General features: G+C 45.3%; 1 protein-coding gene across 7 annotated transcripts in view; it reads left to right on the top strand.

Annotated features, from left to right (window-relative positions):
- Positions 1-24,207, top strand: part of LOC145537485 (hexokinase HKDC1) — a 54,127-nt gene that overhangs the window by 8,996 nt on the left and 20,924 nt on the right. For 4 of the 7 annotated variants that reach the window (XM_081568213.1, XM_081568186.1, XM_081568196.1 and 1 more), the window contains exons 1-7: positions 1,152-1,214; positions 7,673-7,835; positions 12,283-12,431; positions 12,524-12,643; positions 16,579-16,674; positions 20,205-20,304; positions 22,500-22,683. In XM_081568213.1, the coding sequence (XP_081424339.1) occupies positions 1,152-1,214; positions 7,673-7,835; positions 12,283-12,431; positions 12,524-12,643; positions 16,579-16,674; positions 20,205-20,304; positions 22,500-22,683 (875 nt within the window). Of the gene's footprint in view, positions 1-245; positions 411-1,130; positions 1,215-7,672; positions 7,836-12,282; positions 12,432-12,523; positions 12,644-16,578; positions 16,675-20,204; positions 20,305-22,499; positions 22,684-24,207 lie in introns of those variants that run through there. The other 3 variants (XM_081568166.1, XM_081568178.1, XM_081568170.1) reach the window with 3 other exon arrangements.

Raw genomic sequence — 24,207 nt, 5'->3', positions numbered from 1 at the left:
CTGCTAGTAGTAGCCATTAATATCTATCACATGGAAAAAGAAGAAAGGCAATGTTATGTATTGGTTAAGAGCTGGGCCCTGAAATGAAACTCTTGGATTAGATTCCTCATTGTACTATTTGCAAGCTTTGTGATTTTGAGTAAATTAACCTTTCTGGGCCTCAGTATTCACATTTATAAAACGGAAATAGTAAGTGTTCCATCCATGTTAGCTGCTGTTGTTAACATTGTTGTTGATTTTATTAGCTGACCAATGACTGCAGGAAGAATGCAAGGTCTGTTGTACCCATACATTGGCTCCTTTTGGGCCCTCCTCACATCAAGTATGATGAGTGAGATACGTGAACCAAATATCCTAGTGGCCTGAGGCATTTCCCGCTTGTGACTTCGAATTTTCTCGCCAATAGCACAGTGAGTACAATGAGTACAGGTGATTTCATTTCTTCTCATGGATATTTTTTTCCTAGTTCCTTATCTGGGAAATCAAGGTTTTCTGGCTTACCATTCTGAAAAGATAAACCTTTATTGATTTTTTTTTCCATTACCACAGGCTGTTAGCTAGGAGATCTTGATCTGTCACAAATGAAGGAATTTGCCCCAACATTCTTGAAATCTTCTGACCAGGGCAATACTTCGTCTTAATTAAGATAGTGCTCTAGAAGAGCAGGGACCCAAGAGTTACATCCCTGTGTTGAGAAGAAAGGACCAAAGAGAAAAGCCTGAGACTAGACTTTTGTAGAGCAGCTCAGCTGGTTGGGAATTGGCTTTGTTTAATGGTCAACTCCTCAGAAGATTTTCCTCGGCTGAGTGGGCTTGGTGGGGCACTAGCTTGAGCATGTTGCTTAGCAATGAGATTTTGTGACACCCAGTTCTCAAAGAGTCAAGCAACCCACCCCTTGCCTGCCCTCCACCAACCCTCAGCTACCACCTCGAGCCTCCTATTAGACAATCGAGTGTGTGCTGGAGGGAGGGACCAGAGACTGGAGGTGAAGTTTAATCATTGAACTAGGCAGCCTGAAAGTATTTAATCTGTAGCACCTAGTTCCCCAGAGGCCTCCAGGCTGGACTGGAAGTGGGCAGCTCTCCAGAGACGTAGGAGTAACACGGCACGGAAACCTCTGCTCACCTCAGGAGAAACCAAACTTGGAGAAAATGTTTGCGGTACACTTGATGGCGTTTTACTTCACCAAGCTGAAGGAGGATCAGATCAAGAAGGTAAGCATTCTCAGAGCTGAGAGATACCTGGTTCTGTCTTCCCTGATAGAGTTAACTGACCCCTACACGTGAAAAGATTTAAGAGAGCTTATTAGAATAGGCACAGGCACACAGGAGCGGTTAAAAAAAAAAAAAAAAACTCACAGAAGGGGACAAAGAGGTAAATCTCCCACCAGCTGTACATTGCATACTGTCCTGAGCCTTCAATTTCACTCGAAAATTCCTGGCAGACACCAGACGGGAAAGGGATGAGGAGAAAGTCTTTAGAAAGCCTGGAGATGATTGTGTTTGATGTGAGGGATGTTTAGGAGGGAGGGCTACAAAGGAGAATCATTTTGTCTTTTTTTTTTTTTAAAGAATTTGAGAACTTTAGAAGTAATTCACATGATTTTTCACGTGCTTGAAAAGATATAAATGCAAACACCAAAAGGGGTGTGAGATTCCATGTATAGTAATCAAAATATAAATTATTGGTATGTGCTGTTTGCCAGGGGTGTGCTATTAACGATGTGCATTATTTTGCCACTTTGCCTAAGAAACCTGTCTATGAAACTGATTCCATGGTGGACTGATTAAAAGTTGCCAAGGCTGGAGGCCAACAGCATTCTCTCCTGGCAGCCTGGAATGAGGCCAGCATGCCACTCTAGCCACACCAGTGGCAGGGCTCTGGGCATTAGAATCTCTCAATTTATAGATACCAGAGGTCCTCCCAGCAGGTCAGTTCAGTTCAGTTGCTCAGTCGTGTCTGACTCTTTGTGACCCCAAGGACTGCAGCACACCAGGCTTCCCGATTCCTGACTTGCATCACCGACTCCTGGAGCTTGCTCAAACTCATGTCCATCAAGTTGGTGATGCCATTCAATCATCTCATCCTCTGTTATCCTCTTCTCCTTCTGCCAGTAGGTTGGTTTAGCCAAGATTACCCAGGTATTTAAGGTGGAGTAGGGATTAAACCCCGGAGAAGGCAATGGCACCCCACTCCAGTATTCTTGCCTGGAAAATCCCATGGACGGAGGAGCCTGGTAGGCTACAGTCCATGGGGTCGCTAAGAGTCGGACACGACTAAGCAACTTCACTTTCCCTTTTCCCTTTCATGCACTGGAAAAGGAAATGGCAACCCACTCCAGTATTCTTGCCTGGAGAATCCCAGAGAAGGCGGAACCTGCCGGGCTGCCGTCTATGGGGTCGCACAGAGTCGGACACGACTGAAGCGACTTAGCAGCAGCAGCAGCAGGGATTAAACCCAAGCCCCTGACTCCTCCTCCAGCATTCTTTCCATTGTGTCATGATGATTCCTAGCCTTTCAAACTGAAAGGTAGGAAGCATGGCACCTTCGGGCAGCCATCCTGCGCTGGGTGGGATAACCTCCCACTACATTCTGTTCATTAGGGAGCTGGGTTGCAGGTTGCAGCAAATCTTAAAATATTGTAAATCAGTCAGAGTTGTTATCTGACTTTTCATTTGTCAGTTAGATTCATGGAGCCCTCTACTAGCTCACTAACTACTAAGTCGCTTCAGTCGTGTCCGACTCTGTGTGATCCCATAGACGGCAGCCCACCAGGCTCCGCCATCCCTAGGATTCTCCAGGCAAGAATACTGGAGTGGGTTGCCATTTCCTTCTCCAGTGCATGAAAGGGAAAAGTGAAAGTGAAGTCGCTCAGTCTACTAGCTTAAGAAGGTGGAAAAGTGCTAAACAGCACTGCTTAAGAATTCATTTACTTCTTAGTCAAGATGCAAGCTGCCTGGTGTCTCTCTAGCCCCCAAGGGGAGTCTTTGCAACCTCTGTACCTCCAGTTCTAGCAAATGAGTTTCATTTCCTTGGGCCCCTTTGTGGTGGTTAACCTTTAGTCACACCCTGGAATCAGGCTGGACATGTTTGTCCACCAGCCCAGGTGCAGGCCCAGGAGGCAAGGTACGCAGCCTCCACCAATCTGTTCTCAGTCCTTCTGGGAGGAGGATTGGTGTTTGTCAAGGCCTGGAGGTGACCCCTCTCTCTCCGGGGAGAAAGCTAAGAGTGAGGTGAGCAAGGATAGTCAGGAACATTTTCCAGCCACCTGGAGTGAATGGGCCAGCAGGTGTCTGGCATAGCAAGGTTTTATGAGCTGCTTGGATGAGTCACAGGTTCAGAGAAACAACAACTCATTCACCCTCCTCATGGTGACTACACCTGGTCAAAAGGCATGGGCTCCTTCTCCCTCCCAGTCAAGCAGCCAGCCCCCTCCAGAGTTTCTGTGCTTCCTGCATTGAGAGTTGTCAAGATCCTGGGCCCTACTTGCCCGCAAGTGTTAGTATTCAGAACCTGGGATGATTTTTGAAACCTGCTTATACCAACATTAAAATGAAAACAAAACAGAAAGGAAGATGAAAGGGAAAGAGAGAGAGAGGGAAGATAAGAAGAGAAAGGAGAAACCACTCTTACAGCTGCTTTTCCAATTCCATGCATTGACATTATTTGACCTATTGATAGCATTGAGCTGAGTTTGGTCACTGACCTGCAGATTGTTCATTCATAAGAGAAGGACTGGCTAGGGTTTTCTATGTGTACTTTTTACAGTTTAGTAAGTCAACATTGCAAAAAGTGGAGATGTTACCTTTAGTCCTATCCTTCTCATAAACACTGTCATATTTGTCATGTGGCAGACTTTGTAGTCTTTTTTAACAGTGGATGTTTTTATAGTTGTATGGTACATATTGTTCTGGATCTGTCCTTCACTTACTGTTATATCGTAACCATGTATATAGATTTCTCCATAATTATCATTTTAATACATTCCTAATATTCTGTTGAGGCTTTCCTGGTGGCTTAATGGTAAAGAATCCACCTGCCACAATTAAAAAATAAATAAATTTTTAAAAAAGAATCCATCTGCCAATGCAGGAGACGTGGGTTCAATTCTGGGTCAGGAAGATCCCCTGGAGAAGGATATGGCAACCCACTTCAGGATTCTTGCCCAGAAAATTTCATGGACAAAGGAGCCACTGGGCTACAGTTAATGGGGTTGAAAAAGAGTCTTAGTGACTAAACAATAACAATATTCAATCAAGTTGGATATGCCATAATTTAAACTTCCCCATCTTTTTGGACATTCAGCTACTTTCACAAACATTTGTTTTTTGCCAATTAAAATATTGCTATATTAAACATAGACATGCATTTAATGTTCTCCATATTTGGGATTGTTTCCTAAGGGTAGGTTTCCAGAAGTGAAATCACTGGGTCCAAGAGTTGAACCATTTTATGACTCTCAATTCATAATATGGGACCTTTGGACTAAGTGATCTGTAAAGTCCCTTCCAGCTCCCACATTCTGTAATTCAGCAGCTTTGAGCTTACATTTTTGAATTTGCTCTTTATATGTTAAATGTGCTACTTGTTGGTTCTTTTGTTTAGAAATATCTCATGTCACATCATTTGTGAGTCACTCCAAGAGTAGGCTTGGTTTTCTGAACTCAAGTACCTTCCTTGGTGCCTGCAATGTGTGTTCCTGGTTATATGGTCCTCAAATCACCTGTTCAGGTTTAAAATGTAGCCTTTTTGTCCCAACGTAGGTTTCATTCTTTTCTAGCTACTTTACCAGGTGTTGTGGAAGATTAAAAAAATATACAAAACAAGAAAGCCATGCTAGTTGACATTTTTTTTTGACATAACTTTAACTTATTTAAACAGCAGGAGTAGTAACCCCAAGTCATGAATGACTCTTTTAAACGTCAGCTGGCAAACGACTGCCAAAGGGCCTCAAAACCGTACTTACTTACAAAGGATGATGCTATGGGAATGCCTAGAGAAGCTCATTATACTCTGGGGATGGGAAGAAATGAGCAGTAGGCTCAGGGCCACTGTCTGAAGGGCCTTGGGGTGGTAAAGGAGCAAGTTTAGTTCCTGAGGGCCACATCTCACCCTTCTCTGAGCCCCAATTACTTGGGTCATGTCCTTTCTGTTGGTTGTCTCCTTGTCTGTTGCTGTGCCAACCAAGTAGTCATAAACAGACTCAGAGTGAACAGAAAGCCCTTAATGAAGCATGACCTGGTTCCATCCTATCTCCTCAAATATGCCGAAAGCCCAATTGTCCTCTTTTGTTAATGGCTCTCTGATGGCCTTCTGGCCTCTTTCTGGCCCCCAAACCCCCAAAGCCATGGACCACTTCACTGGCTTAGGGCTCCATACTGGCCCTGGACTGAACTGAGATGCCTGCCCTCTAGGCTTGGCTGAAGGCTGGGTACCTGTCTTATGATAAAGGTCATGTGACTCCTGGCTTTGGTATAATTTGTCTGTTGGACTTGCAGGTCCTGCACAAAGCTGTGAAGCAAAACCAGGCCAGTGGAGTGAGGAACGTGGAGGAATTAGAGTCCCAGTGCTGCCCCTGACCTATAGCTCTCCTAATGGCTCTGAGCCTTGGAGTCCCCATCTCTCAATTAAGAGCCATCATTTTGGCCTTACCTGGCTGCCTCAAGGGGCTTCCCTGGTGGCTCAGACGGTAAAGAATCTGCCTGCAGTGCAGGAAACTCAAATGGATATCTTGGAGATTAGATGAGATATCATACACAAAAACACTTTTTAGATAGCAACCAATGTTCTTAGCCTTAGGGAAAAGTGCGGGGAAGCAATTCCTACAGGAATGTGCCGAGATCAAGCCTTCTTGTGACCTGGGTGAATAGAGAGGCTGTTCAGTATATAAAGCAGGGTGGCAACACAGGGCACCTGCCCCACTGTCCCTTCTCCTGATTTTCCAACCCAGCGAGCCCTGGGAGTCCATGCCATGCCACCGAGTGACTAGTGTTAGTATGGGGAGGGAGGTAGTAAGATGTGAATTCCTACCTTAAAATGGACTGTGTACAGCAAGAATAATTTTTATATCTTTCCTCCATTGGGGCATTTGTCCTTTGTCCCAATTTTCTGATTATGTGAGTGACATCCACTCATTTCCAATAGCAATTTGAGCTGGCTTTAAAAATTAAATTTCATCTTAGTTAGAACAACCTCAGTTAAAAAGGAAATTTAAAGCACTGGACTAGAATTGAAAGAGACGTGTGCACCCCAATGTTCATCGCAGCACTGTTTACAATAGCCAGGACATGGAAGCAACCTAGATGTCCATCAGCAGATGAATGGATAAGGAAGCTGTGGTACACATACACAATGGAATATTACTCAGCCATTAAAAAAAAATACATTTGAATCGGTTCTATGGCGATGGATGAAACTGGAACCCATTATACAGAGTGAAGTAAGCCAGAAAGAAAAACACCAATACAGTATACTAATGCATATATATGGAATTTGAAAGAAGGTAATGATAACCCTATATACGAGACAGAATAAGAGACACAGATGCATAGGACAGTCTTATGGAGTCTGAGGGAGAAGGTGAGGGTGGGACGTTCTGGGAGAATAGCATTGAAACATGTATATTATCATATGTGAAACAGAACACCATTCCATGTTCGATGCATGAGACAAGGGCTCAGGGCCGGGGCAATGGGATGACCCAGAGGGATGGGATGGGGAGGGAGGTGGGTGGGGGGTCCAGGAAGGGGAACACATGTAAACCCATGGCTGATTCACGTCAATGTATGGCAAAAACTATTACAATATTGTAAAGTAATTAGCCCCCAACTAAAATAAATAAATTTATTTAAAAAAATAAATAAATAAAGCACTGGACTTCAGAGAGTGTACTTGGAAATTGAATTTAGCTTTGAGCTTCCTAGCAGCCCATAAGCAAGGGGAAACATGTGAATACCTGTTATTATCATTACATAAAAGAAAGCTTCCCTGTTTTGGAATTTAAGGTTCACTCTATAAGTGAGTCTCTTCCAGTGGAGAGGCAATGGGAAAATGGTGAGGGTCTTGAACTGGGAATTAGAAACTGAGTCCTTGTTTTTGCCCCTCTATTGTTCCATCAGAAAAGTGGGGGAACCATTTTTTCCTCAGAGCTTGTCCTTCAGAGGAAGAAGTCCCTACCCCTTACCCCTCAGTTTTCCATTCCATTCTGTTCTTCTAAGCTCAGTGAGGGGTCAGGCAAGGGACCTTTGGGGATCCACATCAAGAAGCTGTCCCAGGGACTTCCCTGGTGGTCTAGTGGTTGAGAGTCTGCCTACCAATGTGAGGGACATGGGTTCCTGCTTTGGGGGGATCCCACATACCGTGTGGCAACTGAGCCCATGAGCAACAGTTACTCATCCTAGAGCCTGTGCTCCTCAAGAGAAGCCACCACAGTGAAAAGCCTGCATGCCACAGCTGGAGAGTGACCCCTGCTCGCTGCAACTGGAGAAAGCCCGTGCACAGCAATGAAGACCTGGGAGAGCCAAAAATAAATAAATAAACCTTAAAAAAAAAAAATAAATAAGCTCTCCTGAGTCAGGAATGCAGCTTCCTGCCTGGAGTGGGAATTAACAGCCTTGAATGGAGGGCAGGTGCCCCCAGCAGCCAACCCTGATCACTCTGCCCTCTGTTCCAGGTGGACAGGTTCCTGTACCACATGCGCCTCTCCGATGAGACCCTTTTGGACATCATGGCTCGGTTCCAGGCGGAAATGCAGAAGGGCCTGGGGAAGGACACCAACCCCACAGCTTCGGTGAAGATGCTGCCCACCTTCGTCAGGGCCATTCCAGATGGCTCGGGTGAGTGAGGCTGGGGGCGGCCAGGGACGCTGCTCCCCCTGGGTCCCTTTTGGCTGATGGGTACCTGAAGTGGTCTCCTGTTTCCTGGCTTACCTCTCCAAGCCCTCTCTCCACATTCCTCCTCCCACCTCCCTGACTGTCTGTGTCTCAGTCATGTTCCATACCAAAAGTTTTGAGCCAAAGTTCAAATGCATCTTGCTTTCTCTCTGCCTGCCTTGGCCCTACACATTCTGTTCCCTCTCCTGCTAGAGCATCCCAACACTCTTCCCCTTATGAACACCAACCTGGCCTTTCCACCTTAGTGTAGAGATCACTGACTCCACCTGGGAAGCATCCCCATGCTGGCTTAGCTGCTTGTCACCCTGCTGTGTATGAGAGTCTTCCCACTGGACCAATGCTCCCTGAGGGCAGAGTCTGCATCTTTTTCACCACAGTGCTCTGTGCGCTGCATAGTCCTGGATGCATATTAGGCCTGAAATGTTTGCAGAATGGATAGTAAATGGCATTTCACACCTAGGTACCTAGGTTCTGGGCTACAGATAGCCAGAAGTGGAAGATAGTATAGTGGAAAAATATTAAATGGTAATTGAAGAAACCTGAGTTTTAGGCCCAGGTCTGTCATTCATCAGTGACCTTTGGCAAAATGTTTAGCCTTAATTTTTCTGTCTGTAAAATGTGTTCTCTCTTGGTGCTGTAATAAGTTAGTACACACTTAGTAGCTCTAAGCAACACAAATGTATTTTCTTTCAGCCCCACAGGTCAGAAGTCTGAGATGGGTCTATAATCAAGGGCTATCATCAAGATGTGGCCGAGCTGAGTTCCTTGTGGAGGCTTTCGGGAAGAGTCTCTCTGTTTCCTCACCTTTTCCAGCTCTTCCTATGTTCCCTGGCTCATGCCCTTCCCATCTTCAAGCCCCAGTGTAGCGTCTTCAAATCTCTGACTCTGACCCTTCTGCCTCCTCCTTCCATATTTTAAAACCCTGTGATTACATTAGGCCAACTGATAAGCAATTTTGATTCTATCGGCAACCTTCGTTCCTTCTTGTCACAGAACTTAATATATTCATAGGACCCACGATCAGGATATAAACATCTTGTGGGAACTACTATTTTGCCATCAAACTGCTCTACTCTCAGCCTCTGGGTAAAGCCATAGGAAAGAAAGAAATTGGTATCTACTACACACCTCCTGTGGTCATGGGGTGCTAGAGACTCGCTGTCTCATACAATCCCCATAAGAACCCCATGGTGGAGCTCTTATCCCCAAGTCAGATGACAGCAATGAGGACCAAGGGGCTCCCCCCAATGTCAGAGTCCCAGTGCTCCAACCAAGCTCCAGCAGGGGCTTTGGGGCTTCCAAGGGAACAAGGACTAAAGTTTAGGGAGCTCTCAGGGACCTTTGATTGGATTAGCAGGGCTCTGGGCCCCTCTGGGAGAACACCTAGGCCAAAGTTGCTTGGCTCTGCCCTTTGAGAGGCTCCTGTGAACTGTGATGGGAAAGACCCATTCCCTTGCTGGTGGGGGTTGTGTGGCATGGGCACTGCACCACATGGAGAAATACAAGCTGTGAAAAGAGACAGTCCTGCTTTGAAATCTCTGCTGAGTTCTGACACTGCTCTTTGAGAATGCTGAGAAGATTGTGGTCCTTGATGGGTCCTCTGGGGCCATTCTGAGAAGCACCTGAGTCATGAGGTGTGTGTGTTGGGGAGCACCAGGTCGGAGTCCTCCTGGCTTCCGGTGCTTTGGCTTTTCTTGTAGAGGTATGTCCCCTGAAGTGAAGGAACGTGGCCTTCAATGGTCTGGAGGCTGCTAGCTGCTTCAGGAAGGTTTGGAAATGAAACTGACAAAGTTTTAGAAATTACCTCCTCATCAGGCCAAAGAGACACCACCTCCTGTCTTTGCGGTCTCCTCAGAGCCTCTCACTACACAATCAGTCTTACTAGGGATTCTGCAGCAGTGAGGTCCCTGGGCCCAGAGTCCCTGTGGAGCCATGTGCCTTTGTCAAGCCCCAGAATCACTGTACCCCTGTTCTCATTAGTAAAAGAGATGTGGCCAGTTTGTCCACCAACTTGTAGGTTTGGTAGCATCAGATGAAGTCATGGGCAAGGAATGTTTGAAACTCTCCAAAATGTTCCAAGTTCTATGGAGCTCCTGTGAGCTCCTGGTCTGATTTCAGGAGTATTTCCTAATCTCTTGGGGCCTCCATTTCTCAAATGTGTGCAGTTTCCAGAAGAAATCCTTCAGCATTGGCCCACTGTCTAGTTTCTCCTCCTTCATCTGAACCTGCCTGAGGCGGGTAACCTGATAGAGCCTTAGTTACCTCCCAGCTGTCAGTCAGGGAGCTGCGCTTGACTGTTCTTACAAGTGCCTTAAAAGCATGGTTGTCATTTGTGCCTTCTCCTCCACCAGTCACAAGGGAAGGGGGACAGGAAGTGCCCATCTTGTGATGTGAGTGTGTCAGTGATTCTTTAGGCCCCTCTCCAGTGGCCTTTCTTCTTGACCTCTGCCTCCAGGCAGCCTCCTAGGCTGCCTGGAGGCTGAGCCTTGCGGGTGAGACCAGCAGCCTCTGTGTTATCAGCTGAGGGCCCCAGAGGTCTGCACTGGGACAAAAGTCCCACACTTGCCTAAGACTCACCTGGGGTAATTCCTGGGGGACTTCCCTGGTGACTCAGACAGTAAAATGTCTGCCTACAATGCAGGAGACCCGGGTTCGATCCCTGGGTTGGGAAGATCCCCTGGAGAAGGAAATGGCAACCCACTCCTGTACTTTTGCCTGGAAAATCCCATGGATGGAGGAGCCTGGTAGGCTATAGTCCAAAGAGTCGGACACAAGTGAGCGACTTCACTTTCACTTCAATGGGGTAATTCCTAAACATACAGTTTCCCAGGCTTCTCCCCTTGGAGATTGTGAATCTCCAGAAATCTACCCATTCAGTCCCTGTACACCTTTGAGAGATGCTACACTCGAGAGTGGAGAAGGAATAGGGGCACATGGCAGACACAGCACAAGCCAGGGCAGGAAAGCCAATGTCTATGCTTTCAGTCTACATCCATGTGGCCACCTTGGCTACCAGCTGACCTCTGGTGTGCAGGACGCTTCCATTTCTGTTTTTACCACCTACTAGCAATTTCCCGCTGTGTTTTATTTCACACTTTACAAGGAATGAATCTGAATGGCCAGCTGGTCCCTTAGATTCAGGCAGCTGTGTCTAGGGTCACATGGTACAAAAAAAAGGCCATTTGGGTGACCAGATTGGTATGCATGGAGTTTCATTTATACGTGCCTTGGGTATATGTCATGAAGCATGCCTGGTACATTCAGCCAATTTTCCAGCACAGTTAATTTTATACAAAGACTTGTTGGTTCAAGACTTGTTGGTCTGCACACATGAGCTCCCATCCCATATCTGTGGCTGATGCTAAAGACACTGGCAGGGTCCTAGGCAGGAATTCTGGCTGGGTGGATCCTGAGGACTGAGTTGAAATCATCAGGATGGGCCGCCTCACCCAACACATGTGTCATTTCTACCTTCTTATTAATAGCATCTGTCTTATACTGGGCTAGGTCGTGTTACATTTTCTCCTTTTGGAATGACTCTGGCCGAAAATATTAAGCATCCTTGTCTCCTTGAGGGTCAGGATTAGGTGCTTGTCTCCCTTCCCTCCTAGAGTATTTTCTCTCTGTCCATGAGATTGAGGCTTGTATGAAGCTGGTTTCTCTTCCCTGAAATCCTCCTGTCTTGTTTGCCTTATTTGAGTTTTGTGGAGTATCAACTCTCCCTTCCTGGTTGTGGCAATTGTGGTGTGCTAGAATAAGCTCCACCCTCAAGGCTCATTTCTTTCTTTTTTTTTTTTTTTAATTTTTGGTTGTGCTGGGTCTTTTTACTGCCTGCAGGCTTTCTCTAGTTATGGTGTGCAGGCATCTCCTTGCAGCATTTCCCCTTGTTGTGGAAGGAGCACAGGCTCTATACGCATGGGCTTCAGTAGTTACAGTGTGCGGGCTCAGTAGTTGTGGTGCATGGTCTTAGGTGCTCTGTAGCATGTGGAATCTTCCCAGACCAGGGACTGAATCCGTGTCCTTTGCGTCAGCAGGCAGATTCTTATCCATTGTACCACCGGAGAAGTCTCTCAAGGCACATTGCTAATACCACCTGCCTAAAGTGCATTCACATTCCCCTCTCCCGATGAACACATTTATTCCCTACAGGATGGCCCAATGGGCAGGGCTGAGGCGGCAGAGGCAGGCAGACTTGGGTCACACCCCAACTTTGCCCCTCACTGGGAGGGTGCAAATCGACAGTCACACTTCTAGAGTCTTGGCACACGGGCATACCTGGCTTGTGGGGGTGTGAGATTTCATGTTTATCATAGTCCAACTTCTAATGCAGAGCTTGTGTATAGCAGACTCTCAGTAAAGGATAACTTTTGGGGGTTTATATTTTTCATAGAAAATGGGGAATTTCTCTCCCTGGATCTTGGAGGATCCAAGTTTCGAGTCTTGAAGGTGCAAGTCTCTGAAGAGGGGAGACGAAATGTCCAGATGGAGAGTCAGTTTTACCCAACACCCAATGAAATCATCCGAGGGAACGGCGCAGAGGTACCAGCACCGGGGGCTCTGCAAAGGTGGTCCTTGGTACCAAGCTTCTGGATGACCTTAGCCCTGTGTCCTGTGCTTTCTCTTCCCTGCAGCTGTTTGAATACGTAGCTGACTGTCTGGCAGATTTCATGAAGACCAAAGAATTGATGCAGAAGAAATTACCTCTTGGCCTAACCTTTTCCTTTCCCTGCAAACAGACTAAATTAGAAGAGGTAAGACTGGTGCAAGGAGGGAATAAGCTGTGTAGGATTTGGGTTTGGGGCTGGAGAATGTGGCATGTGAGGGGGTCAGGCTGGGAACAGGAAAGATCAGCAGGAGTTTTCTTGTTTGTTTTTGCTTTGTTTTTAAACAGTGAGGTGGACATGTGAGACAGAGAATATGATAACGCAGCTGCCTTGAGTTTACATTTACCCTGGGCACAGCACAAGGAGTGAAATGTTTTCACCACCAAGCTCAGTGGCTCTCAGACCTTGGTTTGGTCAGAACCCCTGGAGGGCTTGTTAAACACAGATTGCTGGGCCCCATGCAGGAGTTTCTTAACCAATGGAGCCTTAGATTTGTATTTTTAATAGTTACTGGGTGGTATGGATGCTGCTGGTCTGGCGACCACACTTGGAAGCACTGGCATAGTTAACTAGAATAAGAAGGGGAAGGCTGGGGGAGTCTCCCTCTACAGTGAGCCCTTAGGAGGAGGGCTGAGGTGGGGTCACTGGAGTGACAGTGTTACTGAGCAGACCTGGTGTCTGGGATGTACTCTTAGCTGCGCAACTAGCCAGCTGGGCACTCAGTAATCCACCTCTCTGTGTCTCAGATTATCAGTTTGTAAATGAGGAGAAGGGAAACCTGATCTTACGTGAATCTGTGAAAATAAATAAAGGGCCATATAACAGAACAGTGAGATTTCTGGGACCAGGAGGCTATTGTCTTGAATCAGGTCTCCTGCCTGGGGTGATGGTCCCTGAACTCTTGCTGCCCAGACTGATCATGGCACCCAGCTCACAACCAGTTCATGGACCCACCTTGACTTGGGATGTGTTTGATGTTGTTGACTTGAGACATTTATTGATTATGAGATAGTGGAAAGGGAGTGGGTTTTTACATTTAATAGACCTGGCTTTGAATCATGGCTTAGGACATGTTGTATCCCCTGGGCAAGTTACTTAACTTCTTGGGTCCCTTGTTTTCTTATCTGTAAAATAGGGATACTGTCTACTTGCTGGGCTGAGGTGAAGCTTAGACAAAGACTCTGTAATGTGCTGAGAGCACTGTGCCTGGTGCATCGATGGTAGCTTAAAAGTTTTAATGAATGTCCCTATACAACTTATCTCTTCATGCTTTTGTACCTTGTCCCTCAACTGAACAGATATTTCTGGCGGGCAGGCACTATTTTATATTGTTCTTCCTGTCCATTTCTAGGGTCTCAAGCACAGTGTCTTATATTTAATAGCTGCTTGATAACTATCTGACAACTGAAAGGTGCAATCAATCATTTACTGGATTCCATTGAATGGGAATTTACCATCATCTATCTATATAGGATATGGGCTGAGGTTTACTGATTAGTTATTTTCTAAAGAAAGAATTGGGGGGAAAATAGTGTAAAGGTTTCGGGGAAGTTAGAAGAGGCCAGGTGGAGCTTTGCTTGTCTTTGCTGAAAGAACACAGTTCCCCCAAGTCAGTAGGGGAAGTGGGGGGAGTCAGGAAATCAGGCCTCAATTCTCCAGATAGTTAAACACCTCTTATTTGAGCTTAGGAACAGAGGCCTTAAGAAGAAGGAAGATTATGGTAATGATGATAGACTATACCTCAGATTTTTACATTTGTACTATGTTGAACTCCCCATGTGTATAACCTCATTAAAATCCCAAAGCAATCATATGAGGCAGATAAAATTATTTCTATTTTATATTCCAGGAAACTGCAGTTCAGAGAGGTTAAGAGACTTATCCAAGGCCACACAGCCAAGAATTGCTCAGCCCAAGGTCACAAACTCTCTGACCACACTGATTTTCCAAAAAGACACAGCTCTAGAAAGTTGTTTAAAATGCCAGCAGGGGACTCCCTGGTGATCCAGTGGTTTATTCTCTCTGCTCCCAGTATAGGGGGATGCAGACTGGATCAGTGGTCAGAGAACTAAGATTTTACATGCTGTGCAGCATGCCACCCCCCGCCCCTGCCCAAAAGTAAGTAAATAAAATTGTTTTTTTAAAAAATACCAGCAGGTGCCTGAAAGCATTTTGATCCATTTTGTGCTGTATCCCAAGGAGTGTTTTCAGATGACATTTAAACTAGGCAACTAGGCTTGATTATATCAAGTAAAGGTGAAAATATTTCTCTTCAAAGTCTAGTTGAATTACTTGCATTTTATAAAATTTCCTCCCAGGCTGCCTTTCAGAGAAGTCTAAAGTAGAAGTTTCAGTCACAAGGAAATGCATTAGTAATAACAACCAAGAGTGGGCATAGCTGTTTAACCATGATTCTGCTGCATGTAAATTTGTGACATGAAAATAAGGGCTTTGGAGAAGGTGGGGTCTGATCGGCCATGTAGGTGCAGAAGGAGGTGGGAAAGGGAAGACTATATGAGGAGTTGTGACTGAGGAGGAATCTTTATGACATTAAAAAATGATTAAAGAAGATCAGGGCATTGGACTTAAAGGAGAAGGTGATTTTGTTTTTGTTTTGTTTGTTTAAATGAGGAAACAGAAAAGTCTTAGTCAAAGAAAAATTTCTGTGTGTGTTTCTGATGATAAAATGGCAATAATTCTTAAAGGTAAGGGGAAAAAACGAGAGAAAAGAGGGTCGGAATCGAAAACTTTAAAGAAGAAAATAGAAATCTCCTCTAATCCCAACCTTCAGAGATACCCACTACTAGAATTATTGGGTTTTCCTTGCAGTCATGAAAGTGTTGGTCACTCAGACGTGTCCGACTCTTTGAGATCCCGTGGGCTATAGCCTGTTAGCCTCCTCTGTCCATGGAAATATCCAGGCAGGAATACTGGAGTGGGTAGCCATTCCCTTCTCCAGGGCATCTTCCTCAACCAGAGACTGAGCCTGGGTTTCCTGAATTGCAGGCGGATTCTTTACTGTCTGAGCCCCTTGCAATCGTATCTGTATTGAACACTGGTGTTATGCTGTATGGACAGCTTTTTTTCCCCACTTAACAATGTGTCACATGCATTTATTCCCCACTCCCCCTATATCTCCCCATAACAGGTCCCACATTGTCCCTGGCATCCTTTTTGGGGGGACACCACCAATCTCTCACTCCTCTATAGCCCAAGAGGGCAGAAGTTAGGGGAAGCTACCACTAGGTAGTGCTGTGGTGCATGGAAAAAAAAAAACCCTAATCTCTGAAGTAGGGGTGGGGGTTAGACGGGTGTGGGGGAGGGGGTTAGTGTCAGAAACCTGCGCTCCAACTGGGCTCTCTCCTTCACTGACTATGAGACTTGGAGCAACTTCCTTCTTTTCTGAAGCTTGTCTGCTTTATTCATAAGCTGAGGTGGGTGGGGCTAGTCAGGGAGTTTGTAAGTTTGGGCTCTAACCTTGGGCATCTTTTAATCTCCAAGTTCTCCTTCAGTCTGAAAAATCCTGTGATTATTTGCTATGTTAGACATGAAACTCTTTGAGAAACACCACTTGTAAGCAGATAATTGATAATGCATACTGAGATCCATTTTTCCAAGTTGAAATTAAGTCCCCAAAAGAGTCTTACAGGGTAACACGTTGGTTCTGCTTTGTGGACCTGGCAAACTAGACATTCTGCACACATCATTTGTCTACCACATTCCGGGTACTTCCATCAGAACACTCCTGTGACAGAGGCAGGGAGGTGATGTTTCCATTTCCAGATGAGTAAACTGAGACTCGGGGAGGTTAAAAGACTTGGAAAATGTATTGTGAACCCAAGCATTCTGACTCTGCAGCCATTGTTCTTTCTGCCCCTGTGTATGTTTTAAACTGCTCAGATGAGAGTAATAAGCATGTCAAAATTATTAGAAAAGGCCTCTAAGGAAATGAAAGAATTGGTGCAACTCAGCTTAAAGAGAAGGCTACCAGGGACCCACTGTAGTAAGCATGAAATTTCTGCAGCTCATTTTCAGAACTGAGTGCCTTCTTGATTTTGTCTGGATCTAATATCTTCCCCCAGGGTATCCTGCTTTCATGGACGAAGAAGTTTAAGGCGAGGGGAGTTCAGGGCACAGACGTAGTGAGCTCTCTGACCAATGCTATGAAAAGACACCAGGTAAGGAACCCATCTTAGTGTGGGGAGCTCTCCTAGTTCTGGCCCTTATCTCTTGTGGGGGTGGGGAAGGGTTGTCTTCTACTGTGCCTGCCCTTGAAGGAGAATCAGAGAAGGACTTGATTTTAAGAAAGTTCTCACTGTAGCACAGATGTCGCCAATTTGGATAAACCCTCCTGTGGGCCTGGTATGTGGCAAGTGTTCTAATCACTGTTGAAGGGTGACCCATACTTCCCTGGGACCTCCCCAGCTGCCACAGCCTCTTCAGGGGGTCTTGGTTAGACTTGATGGTGTGTGTGATGCGCCAACCCTCACCTTTCCTCTCTGAGGCATGAAAGGTCATTTTCTTTCCTGTCTGGCTCTGTCCCATTTTCCACACCCCACTCATTGATTATCTCTATTTGTTGGATACATTTTACAATAATTTAAAGAACTATTAAAGCAAGCCATGCTCCTGGCTGAGCTGAGTACACAAATTAACCCAGTTGACTTGTTACAACTGACAATGTGAGAAATATTTTGAAGTATACCCTTCCAGTCTTTTTTCTCTTTAAAGTTGCTATCATAGTCTTTTGTATACTTTTTCTCTTATTGTTTTCATTTTGCTTTAAAATGCTCTCCCAAACCTTGTGGAACCATGGTGCAATAACCCTAGTTGACTTGGTAGAACAGGAAACCCCTGGTGCTGCTCACGGAGAGGACTTGGCTGAGGCTGGTTAAAATGTCCCTGTGGGTGAGGACTTGGGTGTTTTCTCCCGGAAGCACCATTCCTCCTAGGATAAACATGATTCCTCAGCGTTCTTCAAGCACTGGCTGGAGTCCTGGAGACCTGTCCCTTATGTTTTCATTGCTCAGAGGCCTTCACCCATGAAAGAGGAGCATGGGTTTCATTCACTCTTCAGTCTCAATTGCTCTTTTTCTCCCCTGGACCTTAAACCTTAACAAAGTCCTATTTATTTTTTTTAACAATTTAAATTTTTTCTAGAAGATTATTTAACTTAATTTCAATATACGGCACACAATGATCACTCAGTAAACACTTGTTGAATGAATGCATGTATTAATTTTCTATCTCCCTGTGTTTCAATATAACTTAATTTCAATATGTCATATATATAATTTCAATATATATAGAAGAAACAGAAGCAATAGAGAGCAATAACAGTGTTCAGTTCAGTTCAGTCACTCAGTCGTGTCTGACTCTTTGTGACCCCATGAATCGCACCACGCCAGGCCTCCCTGTCCATCACCAACTCCCGGAGTCTACCCAAACCCATGTCCATCGAGTCGGTGATGCCATCCAACAATCTCATCCTCTGTTGTCCCCTTCTCCTCCTGCCCCCAATCCTTCCCAGCATTAGGGCCTTTTCCAATGAGTCAACTCTTCGCATGAGGTGGCCAAAGTATTGGAGTTTCAGCTTCAACATTAGTCCTTCCAATGAACAACCAGGACTGATCTCCTTTAGGATGGACTGGTTTGATTTCCTTGCAGTCCAAGGGACTCTCAAGAGTCTTCTCCAACACCACAGTTCAAAAGCATCAATTCTGCAGCGCTCAGCTTTCTTCACAGTCCAAATCTCACATCCATACATGACCACTGGAAAAACCATAGCCTTGACTAGATGGACCCTTGTTGGCAAAGTAATGTCTTTGCTTTTAAATATGCTATCTAGGTTGGTCATAACCTTCCTTCCAAGGAGTAAGTGTCTTTTAATTTCATGGCTGCAATCACCATCAGCAGTGATTTTGGAGCCCCAAAAAATAAAGTCTGACACTGTTTCCCCATCTATTTTCCATGAAGTGATGGGACCAGATGCCATGATCTTAGTTTTCTGAATGTTGAGCTTTAAGCCAACTTTTTCACTCTCCTCTTTCACTCTCCTTTTTCACTCTCCTCTTTCACATCAAGAGGCTCTTTAGTTCTTCTTCACTTTCTACCATAAGGGTGGTGTCACCTGCATATCTGAGGTTATTGATATTTCTCCCAGCAATCTTGATTCCAGCTTGTGTTTCTTCCAGCCCAGCATTTCTCATGATGTACTCTGCATATAAGTTAAATAAGCAGGGTGACAATATACAGCCTTGACGTACTCCTTTTCCTATTTGGAACCAGTCTGTTGTTCCATGTCCAGTTCTAACTGTTGCTTCCTGACCTGCATATAGGTTTCTCAAGAGACAGGTCAGATGGTCTGGTATTCCCATCTCTTTCAGAATTTTCCACAGTTTATTGTGATCCACACAGTCAAAGGCTTTGGCATAGTCAATAAAGCAGAAATAGATGTTTTTCTGGAACTCTCTTGCTTTTTTGATGATCCAGCGGATGTTGGCAATTTGATCTCTGGGTCCTCTGCCTTTTCTAAAACCAGCTTGAACATCTGGAAGTTCATGGTTCACGTATTGCTGAAGCCTGGCTTGGAGAATCTTGAGCATTACTTTACTAGCGTGTGATAAAACCAGCTTGAACATCTGGAAGTTCATGGGTCACGTATTGCTGAAGCCTGGCTTGGAGAATCTTGAGCATTACTTTACTAGCGTGTGAGATAAGTGCAATTGTGCGGTAGTTTGAGCATTCTTTGGCATTGCCTTTCTTTGGGATTGGAATGAAAACTGATCTTTTCCAGTCCTGTGGCCACTGCTGAGTTTTCCAGATTTGGTAGTATATCGAGTGCAGCACTTGCACAGCATCATCTTTCAGGATTTGAAGTAACTCAACTGGAATTCCATCACCTCCACTAGCTTTGTTCGCAGTGATGCTTTCTAAGCCCCATTTGACTTCACAGTGTATACATCACCAAACTGGGCCGACAACCTGTGTCCATACTTCAACAACATTGGGAAGTCCCAAGTAATAGCAATCTGGAGCCCCAGTTGGGAAAAGGGTCCCAGGTGGTGCATCCACACCATGGGTGAGACTTCAAATTCCAGTTCTGGGGGCTTCTGCTTATAATCCCAGCCTGCAAACTGATACTATTAATCAGTTTTCACATAAAAATGCAGTTCTGGTTTTCCTTTAACTTTTACCATGCTATTCTTTTCAACTTGTGAATCGTAAGATTCCTTAGACCCTGCGGGACTAGCAAGGTCTCTAGGGGCTTAAGAAAGTCCAAGACCCACTCCTTTTCTTATCTAAAGTGCCACTTGACTTGCTGGTAACCACCAGTGTGCTTGCAAGCAGACATGTAGTTCTGCCAAGGTCGGAAGTCAGTCAGAGGCCTGCTCCCCTAATTTTGAATCCTGAACAAGACCACCTCCATTTTAATTTCCCTAACAGCTCTTTCCTGTTTTGCTAGTTCATCTTGAGTCACAGGTGTGTAGGATCTAGGGGTTAGCAGGAAAAGTCAGAACATCTTGACTGAAGGCAGACAACTGCTGTGGGACAAAGGCCTTATTTCTTACAGGCAGGCCCAGAAGGCAGGATCTAGTGATTCTCTCAACCAGGCACCTTCATTACTTTTCTTCCCCTATGGGGAAAAATAAGGGAATAGCACCTCCCTCCCACACACTGATGCCCTGTGGGACTTGTGTTCCAGCAGGACTTAGATGTGGACATCCTGGCTTTGGTCAACGACACCGTGGGGACCATGATGACGTGTGCCTATGACGATCCCTACTGCGAAGTTGGTGTCATCATTGGTAACTCAATTTGCTTTGCTTTTTGGAGGTGGGTTGAAAGGGGCTGGTTTGGGGCTTAGTTTCAGGAAACTCTGAGTAAATTCTGTGGGAAGAGTATTGACATTTTCTACTTAGAAGAAGCAACATAGGGAGATAGAAAATCAATACATGCATTCATTCAACAAGTGTTTACTGAGTGACCATTGTGTGCTAGGCCTTGGGCTCTGCATCAGATTCTCAACGATGAGACTCCCAAACATTCCTGTACTTGTGAAACTTTCAGTGCAGAGGTGGGTGGGTGAGAGACCAAAAAGGCCTAAACAAATCATATTTCAGGTGGTTAGTGTGATGAGGAATATAAAGCAGGGTGATGTGACTGAGAGTGAGGGTAGTGGGGTTGTGAGGTGAGACCTCACTGAGGGGTGACATTTGAGCAGGGACCTCAGTGATGGGGAGGAGGGAGAAAAGCAGAGCTGGAGAGGAAGCGAATCCTGTGGCCTGTGAGAAGGGAATGAGTCTGGGCTGCTCGAGGAGCCCTAAAAGGCTGAATGGTTGTGAATCAAAGCGAGTGAGGCTGAGAGTAGAAGGCCATTCAGGTGAGAAAGAGTGGCTGGGGCCGGGCAGATCACTGAGGACATGGGACATGGTCCCTGGAAGGCCTTTGACTTTAAACCCACCGGAGACAGGGCACCAGAGGACTTTGGGTGGTGGATGGACAAGTGGAGTGTACATTTTGAAAAAGCTCATTTGACTGCTGTGTAGAGAATCAACTACTGGGGGTAAGGCCAGCCAAGAGGCCACTGTGCTCTGTGGCGCAGGACCAGGGAGGCCGCAGCATAGTGGGAGTGTCTGTGGGTGGTCTCAACACCTGAGCTGGAAGGGGGCCCTCCCGGAGGGATCCATGAAAAGGCTGTGTGGGGTCAGTGAGGCCAAATGGACCGGATTTATAGGCTGTTCTCAAATGTCCTTTCAACCCTCCTATTCCTTTATTACTATTGGGGAAAGTTTCCTGAATTGCTTTTTCCTAATTTGCATCTCACTCTCCTCAGTCTGACTTTCCCAAAGAGCAAGATCTTTACATCTGGGGGTCTTGATTTGCCTTCCAGTTTCTGGAGCCCCACACCTCAGAATGGGCCTGGCGCTTGCCCGGCATGGCATCTGCTACAGTCCGCTGCGTCTGTCTTACTGACTCTGTCTGATAACCTGCCAATTGGGTGCCAGTGTCTGTGCTTTTCTGAGAAAAGCCTTTTCCAAATATTCTATTACAATCTGATTGCCTACATCTCTTATTTCTCGTGTTGGCTTTAAAATCCTGAGACCTAAATATCAGCCAGGGAAAGATACTTAAAATTAAAAACAACAGCAATAACAAAACAGCTTTATTGGGGCTTCCCTGGTAATCCTGTGGTTAAGACCCCACATTTCCACTGCGGGGGGCACAGGCTTGGCCCCTGGCTGGCCAACTAAGATCCCACATGCCACGTGTCATGGCCAGACAAACAAAGACTACCTTTATTGAAGCATAAAAACCCTCTCATTTAGGTAATAATTAGTGATTTTCGTGAATTTATAGAGTTTTGTAATCATCACCACAGTCCAGCTGGAACGTTTCCATCATCCCAATACGTCTCAAACAGGTTGTGCCTATCTGCAGCCACTCCTCACTAAGTGTTTGAGGCATTTCCTTGGAGTGAATTGATGTTTGAATAATGGCATGTTGGTTTCTTATGTGATAGCTCATCACTGTCAAAGATAAGGATGTAGCTTATGCTAGGAACAATTTGTGGCAGGCTATGAGTAAGGAATATTTTTAGCATCAAATAGAGAAGAGGCTAAGTAGCACAGGGAAAGTATTAAAAATATTAGGAGTCGGTGAATTTTTAAAAACATAAGATTCCGTTAACTCATCCTCCTCTCTGTAAATGTGCTCTGTCAGCTTTCATACATATTCATCAGGGACTTCTTCACAATTGACTCCATTCATAACAGCAAACCATTAACACCCTGACAAGTGTGGACTTGACATGTCAGCTTTATTCCTCATGAACTCCCGGGCTTGCCAAAGCTGCTTCCCTCAGCAAGAACCAGTCCCGGGAGTGGATCAAAAGCACTTTGTGGTGCATTCAGAGGACTCTCGGGCGGTTGAGAGTTTCCTCTGTCTTTGCCCAGCTGGGAGCCCTCGCGTCTGTTCGTTTTCTCTCTGATCCCTCGTCCAGGTACCGGCACCAATGCGTGCTACATGGAGGACATGAGCAACATTGACTTGGTGGAGGGTGACGAGGGGAGGATGTGCATCAACACTGAGTGGGGGGCCTTCGGGGACGACGGGGCCCTGGAGGACATCCGCACTGAGTTCGACCGGGAGCTGGACCTCGGCTCTCTCAACCCCGGGAAGCAGCTGTGAGTACCCTGTGCTGTAATCTGGGCATCGGCACCAGTGACTGTCCACTCACTCAGGTACGCTTTATACCTGGGAGGCTTCTTAGCTGTCGCTTGCTCTCCATCACAGGGAGTTTAAGAGGCAAGGCTTGTATTGATATTTCAGTTTCACCAGATAGATGAGGAAAGGGAAGCCAAAGAAACTGAGTGATTTCTCCCAGGTCATATCCCTGATCAAATTCAATCCAGAGGCAGGGGAGATGCAACTGTGAACCTAGTGACTCAAGTCCTGTCTTTTTGGCCCATTGGAATGAATGGTCACAGAACAAATCAGTGCAGCCCGAGGAAACACACATTCCTCATTTGTGCTTCAGGGCTCCCCTGCACCTCACTTTCTCTGAGGCCTCATCACGAAGTACCTGGTGTGAGTCCCTCCCAGCCTCAGGTCTCATGGAGACTCCCTGCACTCTCATCCCAGGCTCACATGTCGTATAAGCCTTCAGGGTCTGCCTCAGCTCTAACTGTATGCTGAGTTCCCTGAAGGCAGCTACACTTGGGATTTCCTTTCCTTTCTACACATAGTGTCTTTACACGTTGTTGCATCTTTAAGTGTTTGTTAAAAAATAAACAAAAAGTGTCTGTTGAATGAAAAAATGTTTACAATTTTAAAAAATAATTTCAGATTTATAGAAAAGTAGTGAGAATAGTACAACCTTCAGTCAAATTCCCAAATAGTAACATTCTGTGTGTATATGTATATACACAGACACATAAAATATACACCTGTATAAAATACACATATGTCTGAATAAAATTATTTTTCTGAACCATCTGAGACTACAATTGCAAATGTAATATCCCTTCACCCCTAAATACTTCAGAGTATTACTTGAGAACAAATGCATTCTCTTATATAACCAAAGTGTAATTATCAAAATTAGGAGATTAGCATTTAATCAGTTCTAATATCTAATTTATAGATCTTACTCAAAACTCACCAGCTGCCCCACTAATGTCCTTTATTTAAAAAGAAAAATTGTTCAGGTCCAGAATCACACATTACATGTTGCTGCTGTATCTCTTTAGCCTCTTTCAGTCTTCTGTAATATATTTTTGTTTTTCATAGTCTTCAAGAATACACACCATGTATTTCACAGCATGTCTTTCAACTTGTATTTGTCTGACGTTTCTAATGATTAGATTCAGGTGATGCATTTTCAGCAGGACTATCACACAAGTGGTGTGTGTCCTTCCCAGGGCATCAGATCTGGAAGTGTATAATATTTATTCAGTTACTGGTGACACAAATTCAAATCACTTCAAGGGAATATTCGAGGAGTTTTTCCACTGCAAGGTTATTCCCTCTGTAATGAATAAGTATCTGATGAAGAGATACTGGAGAAGGCAATGGCACCCCACTCCAGTACTCTTGCCTGGAAAATCCCATGAACGGAGGAGCCTGGCGGGCTACAGTCCATGGGGTCACTGAGTCAGACACGACTGAGCGACTCCACTTTCACTTTTCACTTTCATGCCCTGGAGAAG

This window comes from Giraffa tippelskirchi, chromosome 2 (genome assembly GCF_054371585.1).
Source record: "Giraffa tippelskirchi isolate mGirTip1 chromosome 2, T2T-mGirTip1v1.2.pri, whole genome shotgun sequence".
Classification (NCBI taxonomy): Eukaryota; Metazoa; Chordata; class Mammalia; order Artiodactyla; family Giraffidae; genus Giraffa; species Giraffa tippelskirchi.
The sequence above is the reverse complement of the archived record's forward strand: the minus strand, read 5'-3'. Positions and strand labels throughout refer to the sequence as shown.